General features: G+C 39.3%; 1 protein-coding gene across 8 annotated transcripts in view; it reads right to left on the reverse strand.

Moving 5' to 3' along the window:
- SPIRE1 (spire type actin nucleation factor 1) overlaps positions 1–16,294 on the reverse strand; it is a 280,087-nt gene that overhangs the window by 205,076 nt on the left and 58,717 nt on the right. For all 8 annotated transcript variants that reach the window (XM_058438667.1, XM_058438665.1, XM_058438666.1 and 5 more), the window contains one exon: positions 9,071–9,105. In XM_058438667.1, coding sequence (XP_058294650.1) covers positions 9,071–9,105 — 35 coding nt within the window. The remainder of the gene's footprint in view (positions 1–9,070; positions 9,106–16,294) is intronic.

Consider the following 16,294-nt stretch of genomic DNA (forward strand, 5'->3'; position numbering starts at 1 on the left):
CCTAAAACCCTAAAAAAAAAAAAAAAAAAAAAAAAAATTTGGTAACACTAAATTGCCACCAAAAAAAAAAAAAAAAGAAACAACTATTGATTTCAAGTTCTAAGATATTTTAGGCATATGCAACCATGCATGCACATGTGTATCTGTGTATATGTGTAAGTTTGTGTGTGTGTGTGTTTCAATTTTGAGTCACAGTATATATATTGTTCTGTACTTTGTATTTTTCCTTAATAGATGTGAGACATCAGTCCACATCCGTATAAAAAAAAAAAAATTGATATAGCCCTGTTCGGGTCAAAAACTGTACATAACCAGAACGAGGTCCAAGAGACTAACTAGATGCATTTCTTGGCTTGTCTCAAGATCTCTGGGTCCCCTAAAGCAGATTTGACTTTACAGGAGGTTCAACTATATAGAACAATTCTTGAATCATTTTGAGTAATTTGGAATCACACTACTTCACAAGTTCCTACAGTACAGACCCTGTCCTCACCTAAGAGGTTGAAGGTTCGTGGACTGCGTTTACACTTCTGTCCAGGTTACATCTAACAGGACTATATCCGTTGGCTATAAAATGCCAAGAACCGAAGTAGCTGCAGTTAAGAGGCATATAAGGAGATACAAAGGCATCTCATTATTCCAAATGAGGCACTAAATTAACCATCAGCATTATGTAGATACCTTACATTGCAGATACAGGCTGAATAAACAAAAGACAAATATATGAAAAGTAAAGAGATAAGTGGTACTGCAACTTTCTGGCTATGTCGGCTTGGTCAAATTACTTAACCTCTCTATATACTTAGCTCTCATCCCTAAAATGCAAATAATAGGATCTACTTCATACATTTGTTGTGATGATTAATTAATGTCTATAACAGTACTTGGAATATAGTAAGCTGTAAAATATATATACATATATTTTTTTTGCCCAGAGGATAATCATTTTTAATTTAAAAAGATTGTTAACAGGTCTGAACACTTTTGTTATTTACATAAATAAAACAATTTTTTGACTGAGAGTAATTAATGCCTCTTAATTCAAACTAAACATTCTTTTGCTTCAGACATGGACAGAGAAACACTCCTCTAATTGTAAAATTTTTTTGTTATTATACTTTAAGTTCTAGGATATATGTGCACAATATGCAGGTTTATTACATAGGTATACATGTGCCATGTTGGTTTGTTGCACCCATCGACTTGTCATTTACATTAGGTATTTCTCCTAATGCTATCCCTCCTCCCTCCCCCCACCCCACAACAGGCTCCAGTGTGTGATGTTCCCCACCCTGTGTCCAAGTGTTCTCATTGTTCAGTTCCCACCTATGAGTGAGAACATGCGGTGTTTGGTTTTCTGTCCTTGCGATAGTTTGCTCAGAATAATGGTTTCCAGCTTCATCCATGTCCCTGCAAAGGACATGAAATCATCCTTTTTTATGGCTGCATAGTATTCCATGGTGTGTATGTGCCACATTTTCTTAATCCAGTCTATCACTGATGGACATCTGGGTTGGTTCCAAGTCTGCTATTGTGAATAGTGCCACAGTAAACATATGTGTGCATGTGTCTTTATAGTAGCATGATTTATAATCCTTTGGGTATATACCCAGTAATGGGATCACTAGGTCAAATGGTATTTCTAGTTCTAGATCCTTGAGGAATCGCCACACTGTCTTCCACAATGGTTGAACTAATTTACACTTCCAACAATAGTGTAAAAGTGTTCCTATTTCTCCACATCATCTCCAGCATCTCGTTTCCTGAATTTTTAACGACTGCCATTCTTAACTGGTATGAGATGGAATCTCATTGTGGTTTTGATTTGCATATCTCTGATGACCAGTGATGATGAGCATTTTCTAATGTGTCTGTTGGCTACATAAATGTCTTCTTTTGAGAAGTGTCTGTTCATATCCTTTGCCCACTTTTTGATGGGGTTGTTTTTTTCTTGTAAATTTGTTTGAGTTCTTTGTAGATTCTGGATATTAGCCCTTTGTCAGATGGGTAGATTGCAAAAATTTTCTCCCATTCTGAAGGTTGCCTGTTCACTCTGATGGTAGTTTCTTTTGCCATGCAGAAGCTCTTCAGTTTAATTAGATCCCATTTGTCTATTTTGGCTTTTGTTGCCATTGCTTTTGGTATTTTAGTCATGAAGTCCTTGACCATGCCTATGTCCTGAATAGTATTGCCTAGATTTTCTTCTAGGGTTTTTATAGCTTTAGGTCTAACATTTTAAGTCTTTAATCCATCTTGAATTAATTTTTGTCTAAAGGAAGGGATCCAGTTTCAGCTTTCTACATATGGCTAGCCAGTTTTCCCAGCACCATTTATTAAATAGGGAATCCTTTCCCCATTTCTTGTTTTTGTCAGGTTTCTCAAAGATCAGATGGTTGTAGATGTGTGGTGTTATTTCTGAGGCCTCTGTTCTGTTCCATTGGTCAATACATCTGTTTTGGTACCAGTACCATGCTGTTGTTACTGTAGCCTTGTAGTATATATAGTTTGAAGTCAGGTAGTGCAATGCCTCCAGTTTTGTTCTTTTTGCTTAGGATTGTCTTGGGAATGCGGGCTCTTTTTTGGTTCTATATGAACTTTAGTTTTTTCCAATTCTGTGAATAAAGTCATTGGTAGCTTGATGGAGATGGCATTGAATCTATAAATTATCTTGGGCAGTACGGCCATTTTCACAATATTGATTCTTCCTATCCATAAGCATGGAATGTTCTTCCATTTGTTTGTGTCTCTTTTATTTTGCTGAGCAGTGGTTTGTATTCTTCTTGAAGAGGTCCTTCATATCCCTTTAAGTTGGATTCCTAGGTATTTTATTCTCTTTGTAGCAATATGAATGGGAGTTCACTCATGATTTGGCTCTCTGTTTGTCTGTTATTAGTGTACAGGAATGAGTAAGCTGTAAAATACTTCTTCAAGATGCATGTGGGAATGAAACACAAAATAGGTACTTATGCCCAGTATACATGAACTTTACTTCTAAGACGTGAACATGAGTCTTTTTAATAGTTTCCCTCACTAAAGCTTATATGATTCTATGGTACAATTTTTACAAACCAGTTCTATCAAGATTCAAGTAATGATAAAAGTTCATTTAACTTTATATAATACTTTAACCTATTCCACTTAAAATACAGTTAATCCCCCAAGGGAACAGGATTGTTCTAGTTATTCATTTAACCTTCTTTCCTGCTAAAGGGAAAGGGCCTCTGAGTGCTACATAATTAGTGGTGATTAATAGGAGACAGGAATGATGTGATGAAATTTGGAAAGCTGGAAAAAAACTAATGTAAAAGCCTCAATTAAAATACATGGAAATTCAAATCAGTTGTTTTAGTATTTTCAAATATTTAGCAATTTTCTTCAAAAGTAAGATTATAATCCACAAAACTATTTCAACAATGGCAGTAGGAAAAATTTGTAAAACTGGAATAAAAGTTACCCTTAACTCTGGGTCTGAACTGCTTCCTTGATAGGCAAGCACCCACGAGTACAGGTTAGTCATTCAAGAGTTTATAAATTAGTAGTCTGAGCTGTGAGCCACTACTAGGAAGGGAGAAATATGGGTCACACGCTGTTTAAATTACACGTCCTTTTCAAAACTGTAAGAACAACATACAGATCAGTGGCTACGAGGGGCTGGAAGGAGGGGCAGTGGCATGGGGGACGTTAAAGGGGTGACAAAACTTGATTGTAGGGATAGTTAACAACAAAATATGCTTGTCCAAACTCAAAGAATTAAATAAAAAGGTAAATTTTACTGTATGTAAATTATACTTTCAAAAAACAGAAAAAGTTATAGGGAAAAATTAAATTGCCTATTAAAGTAAAAAAATTTGCATGTCATTTAAAACAAATCATATGAAAGATTTCCATTAATGAGTTCAAATGCTGGAAAATACTTAGTATAGTCAAGTATATTAAAACATTTTCCAAACAGTAAGAAATAAGGTAAAATACTTGATTTTAAGAAACATTAGCTTGAGGTAAAAGATCACATAAAAGTTAATCAAATACCTATATATGATTTCACTGCTTTCTCAGAACTCATAATTTTTAATTTTTAAGAATATAGTAAAAGTGCTAAAAAAGAGTTATAATTAAAACTACAAAATAATTCATAACATGATTTTTATGTACTACAAAAACTATTAAAATAAAAAACAGTTGAACAATTGATGTCCTCTATTTCAATTATATGACTTGATGAGGGTCCTAAAACCCCAGAGAGATAAAGAGATTTTGTTTTCCCTGGGAGTCTGTAAGCCTTGCTTAAGAAGGACTTCCTTCTTGCTCCCACGAAACCTTACACTTCCCAACCAGGAATGACACATAATATGCTGCACGTATAAAGCTAGGCTTGATGCTAAATAAAATGTGAATAATTTTTGTGGCAGGCACAGTGGCTCACGCCTGTAATCCCAGCACTTTGGAGGCTCAGGCAGGCAGATCACCTGAGGTCCCGAGTTCGAGACCAGCCTCACCAACCAACACGGCAAAACTCTATCTCTACTAAAAATACAAAAATTAGCTGGGCGTGGTGGCGCATGCCTGCAATCCCAGCTACTCAGGAGGCTGAGGCAGGAGAATCACTTGAACCTGGGAGGCAGAGGTTGCAGTGAGCTGAGATCGTGCCACTGCACTCCAGCCTGGGCAAGAGTGAGACTCTGTCTCAAAAAATAATAATAATTTTTGCAAATATCCACCCTCAATGGAGAATCTGAGGCAGAGAAGCGAGAAAGAAAGGGAGGCCCCATGAGCTGAGCCTGGGCACAAGGGCCACCTAACAAGGCCTCTCTGAATTCAGAAAGGCTGAACAGGCTGCCCCAGAATGGCAGCCAGCCTCATCCTTCAGGCAGCTTATACTAGCAAGAATTCGGTGAGGGGTTTACAGAGGGAATGGTAGAAACAGAAAAACAATTTGTTTTGCTCAATAGAAAAACAATTTAAGGGCCAAGAGAGGCTCTAATAGTCAGTCCCCATTGTGACCCAGTGTAGCCTCAGTCTCAGAAACGAGCCTGCCTTCTTGCTGACAAAAAGAGGCTTAAACCCACATGGCAAGGATGCCTGGGCTTCCTGCTGCCTACCCCACAACTCTAGTTTCCTCCTACCTCCCGATTCTGTTTCTTAGGAAGAAGTACCTCTGCCATCTGTGCTCTCATACCACAGCTCTCAAACCTTTAAAATTTGGTTTTAGAATCTCTTTACACACTAAAAAATTAAAGGAGCCCAAAGAGCATTTTTTTAATGTGGGCTATAATCTATCAATATTTACTGTATTAGAAATTAAAACCAAGAAATGTTTAAAATATGTATTAATTCATTTAAGCCCATTAAATGTTAATAACATTTTATGGAGGAAAAAAAACTACATTAAAAAAATGAGAAGGGTGGAATTGTTTCACATTTTACAAAACCTTTTAATGTTAGGCTCAATGAAAGACAGCCAGAGAGGCTGGGCAAGGTGCCTCACATTTATAATCCCAACACTTTGGGAGGCCGAGGCATGAGGACTGCTTGAGCTCAGGAGTTGGAGACCAGCCTGGGCAACATAGCAAAATTCCATCTCTACAAAAAAAACAAAAATAAAAATAAAAAAACAGGCCAGGCACAGTGGCTTACGCCTGTAATCTCAACACTTTGGGGGGCTGAGGCGGGAGGATCACGAGGTCAGGAGTTCGAAACCAGCCTGGCCAGCATGGCGAAATCCCGTCTCTACTAAAAATACAAAAATTAGCCGGGCATCATGGCGCACGCCTGTAGTCCCAGCTACTTGGGAGGCTAAGGTAGGAGAATCACTTGAACCCGGGAGGCAGAGGTTGTAGTGAGCCAAGATCGCGCCACTGCACTCCAGTCTGGGCGACAGAGTGAGACTCCGTCTCAAAAAATAAAAATAAAATAAAAAATAAAAAACCATCCAGGTGTGGTGACATGCACCCGTAGTCCCAGCTACTCAGAGAGCTGAGGTGGGAGGATGACTTAAACCCAGGAAGTTGAGGCTACAGTGAGCCATTATCATGGCACTGCACTCCAGCCTGGGTGACAGAGCAAGACCCTGTCTCCAAAAAAAAAAAGGCTGGATCTCATCTGCTTCTGCAGTCATTCTGACAGTCTTCCTCATGCCTCCAAAAACTCCATGGTACGATCTTAAGAGAATGAAAGTATAAAGGCAAATGATATCCCACTAGTACTATGAAAATAGTTTTGACCTTGCAGATCCCCTGAGAGGGTCTAAGAGACCACAGAGCCCTGGACCAGTCTTGGTTCTGAGCAGCACTACTCCAGACAACCATCGTCTCCCACGTGTTCCTGGGTCTGCTTCATTAGATAACCACTCCTGAACCTGGCTCACGCCCTCCAGGCTCCCTCACACCACCACCGCCAAATGGACCATCGTCTCTAACCTAAAACACAACAGAAAACTTCCTCCTTATGCTGTTTTCTTCCTTCTCTCATTTCACCAAACTTCTAAAAAAAATTAGTTCCCACTGCCTCTACCGCCTCACCACTCCTGCTTTTTGCTATCTTAATTACCAAAGTAATGCACACTCTTTTTTTTAAATCAAACAATATGGATAAATGACCATCCACAATCCCAATCTCCTCCCCACTGATAACCACCGTTAGCCCTAGAAAATACCTATTTTTCTGAATTAAATCAATATCAGATTGAAATTTTTGTTTCCTTGTGTTTTGCCCCCTTCAAATTGTTATTTTCTTTTTAATTCTGAAAAGCTTCTATTTAGTTAGATTCCAATTCTTTTGGTGACCTATGTTACGGATCAAATTATAAGGGCTGTCAATCAGGAGATAAAATGAACTAATGCTTCTTTACAAAGTGAGTACTAAACTAACGTTAAGATCATGTGGATTTTATGACAAAATATAATAAAACAATAATCAGATAACTGTGCCTTGTATGTAAAATCTTCATATTTCATTACCCAAATGCAGATGAATGCTGACTATATTTGTATCATCTTAATTCACAATAGTACATTTAAGGTTTATGAATCATTTTAATATACAGTATCTCTTTAAAAATTTCATAAGCTATGAGGTTAATACAAATTACCATTAACATTTTATAGATAACAAAGACAAAGTTCTGGAAGAAAAATTACTTACTCAAAATTGCATAGCTAGAAAAATACACACCCAGAAACCACAAAACTTACCTCTTCTGATTCAAATCAAATCCCACCCCTTTGTGTCATGTTGAATAGTATATCAAAAATTCTAACAATATAAAAATATTTAGTTCTTGCCTTTTTAGGTCTAATTTGGAAAAAATTGTCCCTCCTTTCAAAGTTGAATAGAAAATGCAAAATGGGCTGGGCACAGTGGCTCACGCCTGTAATGGTGGATTCACCTGAGACCGGCAGTTTGAGACCAGCCTGGCCAACATGGTGAAACCCCGTCTTCACTAAAAATACAAAAACTAGCCAACATGGTGGCATGCGCCTGTAGTCCCAGCTACTCGGGAGGCTGAGGCAGGACAATCACTTGAACCTGGGAGGTGGAGGGTGCAGTGAGCCAAGATTGTGCCACTGCACTCCAGCCTGGGAGACACAGCAAGGCTCTGTCTCAAAAGAAAAAAAAAAAAAAAAAGAAAGAAAATACAAAAATTAATGCAAAAAGGGATAAATTATTTTTGTTTCTCTATTATACAATATAATCCTTTGGGAAGCCTACATTTCATTTAAAACAACAGTTAAAACTTACTAAAATCTACATCAATATGTAGATGCATTATAAAATTTGAAATACAACTTCTTAAATCCTTTATTTGGGCATTGCCACTAACGAAACACCTAACACCCCCAATCTAAGGATGATGAAACTGCTACTGAAAAGAACACCACACATATATGCTGAACTGATATTTCAGTATTGTGCTTGAAATCCCTGCAATGAACACATAGAAACCCCTTAAATTTCACAATCAGAAATTTGAAATTAAATTATTAAAAAGCAATAAACCAGGCCGGGTGCAGTGGCTCACGCCTGTAATCCCAGCACTCTGGGAGGCCGAGGCGGGCGGATCACGAGGTCAGGAGATCAAGACCATCCTGGCTAACATGGTGAAACCCTATCTCTACTAAAAATACAAAAGATTAGCTGGGTGTGGTGGCGGGTGCCTGTAGTCCCAGCTACTTGGGAGGCTGGGGCAGGAGAATGGCGTGAACCTGAGAGGCACAGCTTGCAGTGAGCTGAGATCATGCCACCGCACTCCAGCCTGGGCGACAGAGCGAGACTCTGTCTAAAAATAATAATAATAATAATAATAAACCTATTTGTATAAATAACAAAGCACTGAATTTATTATTAATCTTACTAAAACAAGTCCCTATTTTTTCTTAAATTAAGGCAGCTCCAATGGAGTCTCGCACATTTAAATGCTGTATTTATTATATGACATACTGCACTGAATTATGAAAAAAACTGAAATTACTAAGAGCTCTGGATCTTAGCTACCTCAATTCTGCAAATAATAATACGGTTAAATTTTAAAATGATAATTAATCCATTCTTTATAACACAACCTGACGTTACAAAAATATGGACAAGGCAACTAATTTTTCTTCACATTTTACTCTTCCTAAACCTAGAAAACACACCTGCTCTCAAAACACCTTATCAGGGCCAGGTGCGGTGACTCATGCCTGTAATCCCAGCACTTTGGGAGGCCGAGGAGGGTGGATCACCTGAGGTCAGGAGTTAAGACCAGCCTGGCCAACATGCTGAAACTCCATCTCTACTAAAAATACAAAAATTAGCTGGGCGTGGTGGTGGGCGCCTATAATCCCAGCCAGTCAGAAGGCTGAGGCGGGAGAATCGCTTGAACCCAAGAGGCAGAGGTTGCCGTGAGCCAAGATCGTGCCATTGCACTCCAGCCTGGGCAACAAGAGCAAAACTCCATCTCAAAAAAAAAAAAAAAAAAAAAGAAATCTTATCAGAAGACCAAGAACCTATAGTGAGATAGTTCAGTACTCAAGTTAGTCTAAACAGGATTGCAAAGCTGCTTTACTAAGAAATATTTGAGTATTTCACTTACCTCTGTTTCCATACATTGTGAATATCCCAATTTACCTGTAATAAAAATGAAAAGGATTACTTTCAAAAGATTTCAGCTTTTTTAAATCATTGATAAAAATATTTGAGCTTCTCTGGCTATGGCTTTATCATGTCTATGAGAATATCTATGCAAATGAAAGATGCTAGAATGACCAAATATCCCTGAAGGTCCTACTTAAGAGATTTAAGTTTAAATAGGCCCATTAAAAAATAACAAAGAAAAAAGTGAGAAAAAAATGCTTAACTGTAATAAGATCTAAAACATATGTACATATTTAATACAGATATATAAATCAGTCAAACAAAAACATTTGAAAGTCTTGCTTTCTTTTAAGAAACACCTTAAAATACTTTAAAGGTATTTTAAGTATACCTTAGGAAATCTTAAAAGACTGCAAATATATTTCCAGTTTAAAGATACAGTGATCATTTCGATGAAAGGAATAATGTTTAAATTCATACTTTCTTTAATATATGCTGACTGTTTTTCTTTAATACATGATTAGGCAAAACCATATAATTAATTGAGTAATTTTTCCAACAGAGGCTCACCTAAAGAATAACTAGAACTGAACAATATTTGGCTGCACCAATATTAGTATTTTTCTCCATCACTGATACATAATACCAAAGAACATGAACAATTAATATATTTGTCAACGTCACTGACAAAAACATACTTCTTAAACAAAAACAGCTATTTTAAAGAATCACTTATTAAATAGTTTTAACAAAAGGAACAAATAACACAATTATACAATTAATTATACTGGGTACTAGAAAATTGTTTTTTTGTTGTTGTTGTTGTTTTTTTTTTGAGAAGGAGTCTCACTCTGTCACCCAGGCTGGAGTCCAGTGGTGTGATTCTGACTCACTGCAACTGCCCACTCCCGGGTTCAAGTGATTCTCCCACCTCGGCCTCCTGAGTAGCTGGGACTACATACAGGCACCCACCACCATGCCCGGCTAATTTTTGTATTTTTAGTAGAGATGGGGTTTTGCCATGTTGGCCAGGCTGGTCTCGAACTCCTGACCTCAAGTGATCTGCCTGCCTCGGCCTCCCAAAGTGCTAGGATTACAGGCGTGAGCCACCATGCCCAGTCAGTACTAGAAAATTTAATTTCCCCAGACTACACTTAGATTTCACTGACCTAAATTCAAATACGCATTTAACTCTATACCTTTCCCTCCACCCAATACTATCCTCCCACTTCTTCCTCTCCCCAGCATTTACCCTCACACCTAGCCCACAGTGGTTAATCTATTATCCTTGTTATTTTTTTAGTACTTAACTAGAATTTGTACACCTTAGACTCTATTATGACATCACAAAAGAAAAATCACAAATAATAGCTTTTGTATGCTCCCAATTCTTAAAATAAAAAAATTGAAACCACAATTTCTTATTTGAAATGAGTTGGTTGAAAAAAAACAAAAATGAAAAAATAAAAGAAGACAACCACAATTCCTCATCTCTTAATGATCCTAATGAGAAACACTAGCTGAAACTGAGACCAGAAAATAAGGGGCCTTAGGTTCTATGAATTAAATTAAAAATTATATATAAGCAATAAAGACTACATGAACATATATATGTAATGAGCTTACTACCTAAGGGTTTATATAATAGGGTTTGATAAGTGTAAGACTGTTATTTTACTTATATATTTATTTATTGTTATGTAAAACTCTACATTCAATAGTGATTTATCACATACATTTTATTTATTTATACATATGATTGTTTGTTCGGACCATTAATGCTTTTGGTAGTTAAGTATACTTAACTCTCATAAAATTGGTAATTAATTTTACTCAGCGAAGTACTACTGGACAGAAACAGCTCAAGGAAGGGTACAGACTGCCTTTCGGCAAACATTTACTGAGAGCCTACTCGCATAGTGGGGAAGAGAGGGAGGGAGGAAGAGAGGAGCACTCAGGCAAACTGTAACAGAGAGTAGCCTCTTTAAGAGTATATGAGTTGGCCAAGTGCAGTGGCTCACGCCTGTAATCCCAGCACTTTGGGAGGCCGAGGCGGGCAGATCATGAGGTCAGGAGATCGAGATCATCCTGGCTAACACGGTGAAACCTCATCTCTATTAAAAATACAAAACATTAGCCGGGCGTGGTGGCGGGTGCCTGTAGTCCCAGCTACTCGGGAGGCTGAGGCAGTAGAATGGCGTGAACCCGGGAGGCAGAGCTTGCAGTGAGCCGAGATTGTGCCACTGCACTCCAGCCTGGGTGACAGAGTGAGACTCCGTCTCAAAAAAAAAAAAAAAAAAAAAAAGAATACATGAGTTTTACATCTTCAGTAGGATATATTCTGAAGATAATGAGAATTACAAAGAAATCTAAAAATTTTTGTAGTACATTTCTTGTTGGTAGTATAAAATTCTGAAACTATTTTAATGTATTGCAGCAATGAGCACATGAGTAAATACACTGATATTGCTGGGAGTCATGACTTACACTATGGGAGAAGGAATACACAAACCTAACGTGAGAAGAAGAAAAGGAGCCCTGTGGTGGCGAACTGTAACTAGAGATATTACACAACTTAAAAACATTTCCTAGCTCTGCCCATCAAAAGTGGGAGAAGCCCATGGGGCACGCCAAGCCCATTCCCCCTCAACAGAATCAGGATTCCCCGGGAAATTGGCTGATTTCAGGGCTGGGACAGGGAAATTACAAGATAAGCCAGGAACATCTTTTTGTACCAGAAAACAATGAAGTGCTTAAAAAGAATGATAGAGGGGTGCCAAAAGGGCACAAGTCTATAAAATAAGATTTTTTTCAATGACCTGCATTATAAAACTGAAAATGCTGTAAAAGTACTAAAAATTTTTGTAAGAATCCAACAGCTCTTGGTCATTAAATTTGAACTGGTGAGTAACTCACGGTAATATGAAAAGGCTGTAAGTACAAAGTATTTGACCAACTACACAGCTCTGCCATCCAAATTCCTGCTCAGAAGCTAACCTAGGACTCCAAAAATCCCAATCACATGACATCAGAGCTTAAAGGAATCTTGGAAATGATCCTGCACAATCCATTCATTTTATACATGAGTAATTTGGCTGGGTGTGGTGTCTTGCGCCTGTAATCCCAGCACTTTGGGAGGCTGAGGTGGGAAGATTGTTTGAGCTCAGGAGTTTCAGACCAGCCTAGGTAACATAGTGAGACCCAGTTTCTATCAAAAATAAAAAATTAGCCAGGCATGTTGGCACAAGCCTGTAGTCCCAGCTACTCAGGAAGCTGAGGAAGGAGGATCACTTGAGCCCAGGAGGTCTAGTCTGCAGTGAGCTGTGATAGTGCCACAGCACTCCAGAATGGGTGACAGAACAAAGCCTTGCCTCAGAAACCATTAATTAATTAAAAACAGATGCGTAATCTGAGAGCTCAAGGAGTCAAATGACTTGTACATAATGACACAGAGTTGGTGACAGAGTGAAGAGCACACTCTAAGGCTCCTGATTCCTCGTCATGTATGTTGGTGTGGTTTTCTTATTCTAATCCTCTTGATATGGTTTTGTTCTATGTCCCCACCCAAATCTCATGTTCAATTGTAATTCTCAATGTTAGCGGTGGGGCCTGGTGGGAAGTGATTAGATCATGAGGATGGTTTCTAATGGTGTAGCACCATCCATCCCCCTAGTGCTGTCCTGTGATAGCGCGTTATCATGAGATCTGGTTGTTTCAAAGTCTGTAGCACCTCCTCCTTCCCTCTTTCTTCCTTCTGCTCCAGCCATCCAGGACATGCTGGCTTCCCCTTCACCTTTTGCCATGACTGTAAGCTTTCTGAGGCCTCCCCAGCCATGCTTCCTGTACAGCCTGCAGAACAGTGAGCCAATTAAACCTCTTTTTTCTTTATAAATTACCCAGTCTCAGGTAGTTCTTTATAGCAATGCAAGAATGGACTAATACATCTCCATTCCCACTTTCAGTGGCTGTTGGGATTGAGGGGGACTGCAGGGGTACTGTACAGGCTAATTACCATTTCTACTGCTTCTGAGGAATGGGGAAATGCATTCCTCAATTTTTTTTCTTTTTGAGATGGAGTCTCGCTCTGTTGCCCAGGCTGGAGTACAGTGGCATGATCTTGGCTCACTGCAAGCTCTGCCTCCTGAGTTCAGGCCTCTCTCCTGCCTCAGCCTCCCGAGTAGCTGGGACTACAGGTGCCCACCACCACGCTCGGCTAATTTTTCTGTATTTTTAGTAGAGACGGGGTTTCACCATGTTAGCTAAGATGGTCTTGATCTCCTGACCTCGTGATCCGCCCGCCTCAGCCTCCCAAAGTGGTGGGATTACAGGCCCGAGCCACTGCGCCCGGCCGCATTCCTCAATTCAACACCTTCTTCAACTGGAAACTACCAGTATAGCATCAAGGGATTTACACTTGACAAATTCTGAGTCTTTCTTCAAAGTTTGGCCACTTCTGTTTTACTGCACCAGATCTAAGGAATGAATCTGTCTAAAACTTACAAATCCTATGACTTCACTCAGAATTTTTTTTTTGAGCTGGAGTGGCGCTCTGTCGCCCAGGCTGGAGTGCAATGGCACAATCCGGGCTCACTGCAACCTCCACCTCCCGGGTTTAAGCAATTCTCCTGCCTCAGCCTTCTGAGTAGCTGGGATTACAGGCACCCGCCACCATGCCCGGCCAATTTTTGTAGTTTTAGTAGAGACAGGGTTTCACCATGTTGGCCAGGCTGGTCTCGAACTCCTGACCTCAGTGATCCGCCTGCCTCAGCCTCCTAAAGTGCTGGGATTACAGGTGTGAGTCACCACACCCAGCCGAATTTCAGTAACCTAATGGTAGCCTTAAAAAGGCTTCAGATGATTAAACATGGTAAATTAGTTCTTTCAAATAACAAGTTTATTAGGATGTGTTTAATTAGAAGGATAGTGTGATGATGTAAAAGAAAATATCCAAAGTAGTATTAAAACATTAAGTTTTGAAAATACTTCAACATTATCAAAAAAGTACTTAGAGGAAGAGAAATTATTTTTACAGGAAGCCAAAACATTAGCTTGGTGTTTCTCAAAAGGAATAAGCATTTTCACAATGCTGCAGGAATCAAAGCTGTGTTTAAACCCTTCTTTTATACTCCTTCTGAAAGATCTGATCTGCTTTTAAAGATTTACTAGGCCAGGGATGGTGGCCATGTCTGTAATCTCAGCATTTTGGAAGGCCATGGTGGGCAGATCGCTTGAGCTCAGGAGTTCAGGACCAGGATGGGCAGCATGGTGAAACCCCATCTCTACAAAAAATTTAAAAATTAGCCAGGTGGGGTGGCGTGTGCCTATGGTTATCAACTACTTGAAAGGCTGAGGTATGGCTGGGCGCGGTGGCTCATGCCTGCCATCCGAGCACCTTGGGAGGCCAAGGCAGGTGGATCACGAGAGCAGGAGTTCAAGACCAGCCTGGTCAAGATGGTGAAACCCCATCTCTATTAAAAATACAAAGATTAGCTGTGCATGGTGGCGGGTGCCTATAATCCCAGCTACACGGGAGACTGAGGCAGAGAATTGCTTGAACCCAGGAGGCGGAGGTTGCAGTGGGCAGAGATCGCACCACTGAACTTCCAGCCTGGGCGACAGAACGAGACTCCATCTCAAATAAATAAATAAATAAAAATAAAAAAAGAAAGGCTGAAGTGGGAGAATGGCTTAAGCCCAGGAGGTGGGCAATAAGCTGAGATGGTACCACTGCACTCCAGCCTGGGCAACAGAGCCAGACACTGTCTTCAAAATAAAAAAAAAAAATTATTAGACGAGTCCCCTTATGTCCCAGGAAACAGAAAAGCCTATGCCTTCCCACAAACTGACACGGAATGGCTTTACAAAACAAACTAGTCCTGATATAAAATGTCTGTCATAAAGAATTCACAACTAAGGCAACACTGTCATCTTCAGCAGACATTATAAATCTTAAATATTGATAATCAGATCATTTCACCATAGGTCTGCTCAGAGAATGCAAATAATACTTTCAAATTAAGGTAGCTACTTATCTTTAAAGTAGAAACCTCAGCATATGGCTGAATTATCATGCAGTCACATTATCAATATGATTCAAATTAGCTGAATAAGCAAAAGGCAAACTATACCTACCAAAAAAACAGAATTTCTGGAACTTTTAAGATAAATGGTTCTCAGAATTATTCTCCAGCTTTTTACTATGTGACCAAATTGTAGACAATGTTTCAGTCCCTCTAACCATGTGAAATTATGTTCTTTTTCACGCTAAAACTGAGATACCAATGAATACACCCTGCTCTCCTGCCAGCATACCTCTGCCACCTTCATTTGTTCAGTAAATATTTATTCAACACCTACTAAGTACTACTCATAAACACTGATGACACACTGTCATAGTAAACAAGCTAGACACAGTTCTTGCCTCATAAGGCTTACATTTTATTGAACACAGCCCCAAAAAAGTAATCAAACAAAATAGAACTAGTGATAAATGGATCCAAAAGGGGGAGAAAGTAACAGAAATGACCCAATTTGGGGTGGTCAGGTAAGATTCCTCCAAAAGATGATACTTAAACAGAGACCTTGAAGCTGGGTAGAACCAACTGCAGGGCGGGAAGAAGAATCTGTTCCGGAAGCAGGAAGTGGCATGTGACAGGCCCTGGAAGTGTTTGGTGGATGAGTAACATAAACTGTGTTTAGACAGGCAGGGGGCAGATCACACAGGCTTGTAAGGATAGTATGAGGAGTTCAGATTTGATTTTAAGGAAAATGGGAAGCTATTGAAGAATACCAGGCAAGAGGGTCAGCTGCGTCCAGGTAGTTTCCAGGTCAGTCTTGCTATAATGTGAAGAATGTAGTGGAGACAGCCAGATGGAAAACTCAAGGCCAGCAAGGAGGCTACTATCATTGTCCTGCAGCACTACATGGGGGCAGCCAGGCAGGGCAATGGCAGTAATGAGGGTGAAAAGGAGAGGGTTCATGAAATAATCTGGAAGTAGAACAGGATTTGCTAATGGATAGACAAACAACATCCTGAACGTGCTCCATGTTTTCAAGAATAATATTCTCAAACATTTGACCAAAACTGATCAACAATAACCGTTAGTTTAAGAACTATAATACTTTTATAAGAAAGGAGTACATTAAATAGGCTTCTGGGACAATTTTTGTATTATTACTAGGAAAAAAAACCCATAGTTTTGTAGTTAACGGGCTGAAATTT

This window comes from Hylobates moloch, unplaced genomic scaffold (genome assembly GCF_009828535.3).
Source record: "Hylobates moloch isolate HMO894 unplaced genomic scaffold, HMol_V3 SCAFFOLD_5, whole genome shotgun sequence".
In the NCBI taxonomy this organism is placed as follows: domain Eukaryota; kingdom Metazoa; phylum Chordata; class Mammalia; order Primates; family Hylobatidae; genus Hylobates; species Hylobates moloch.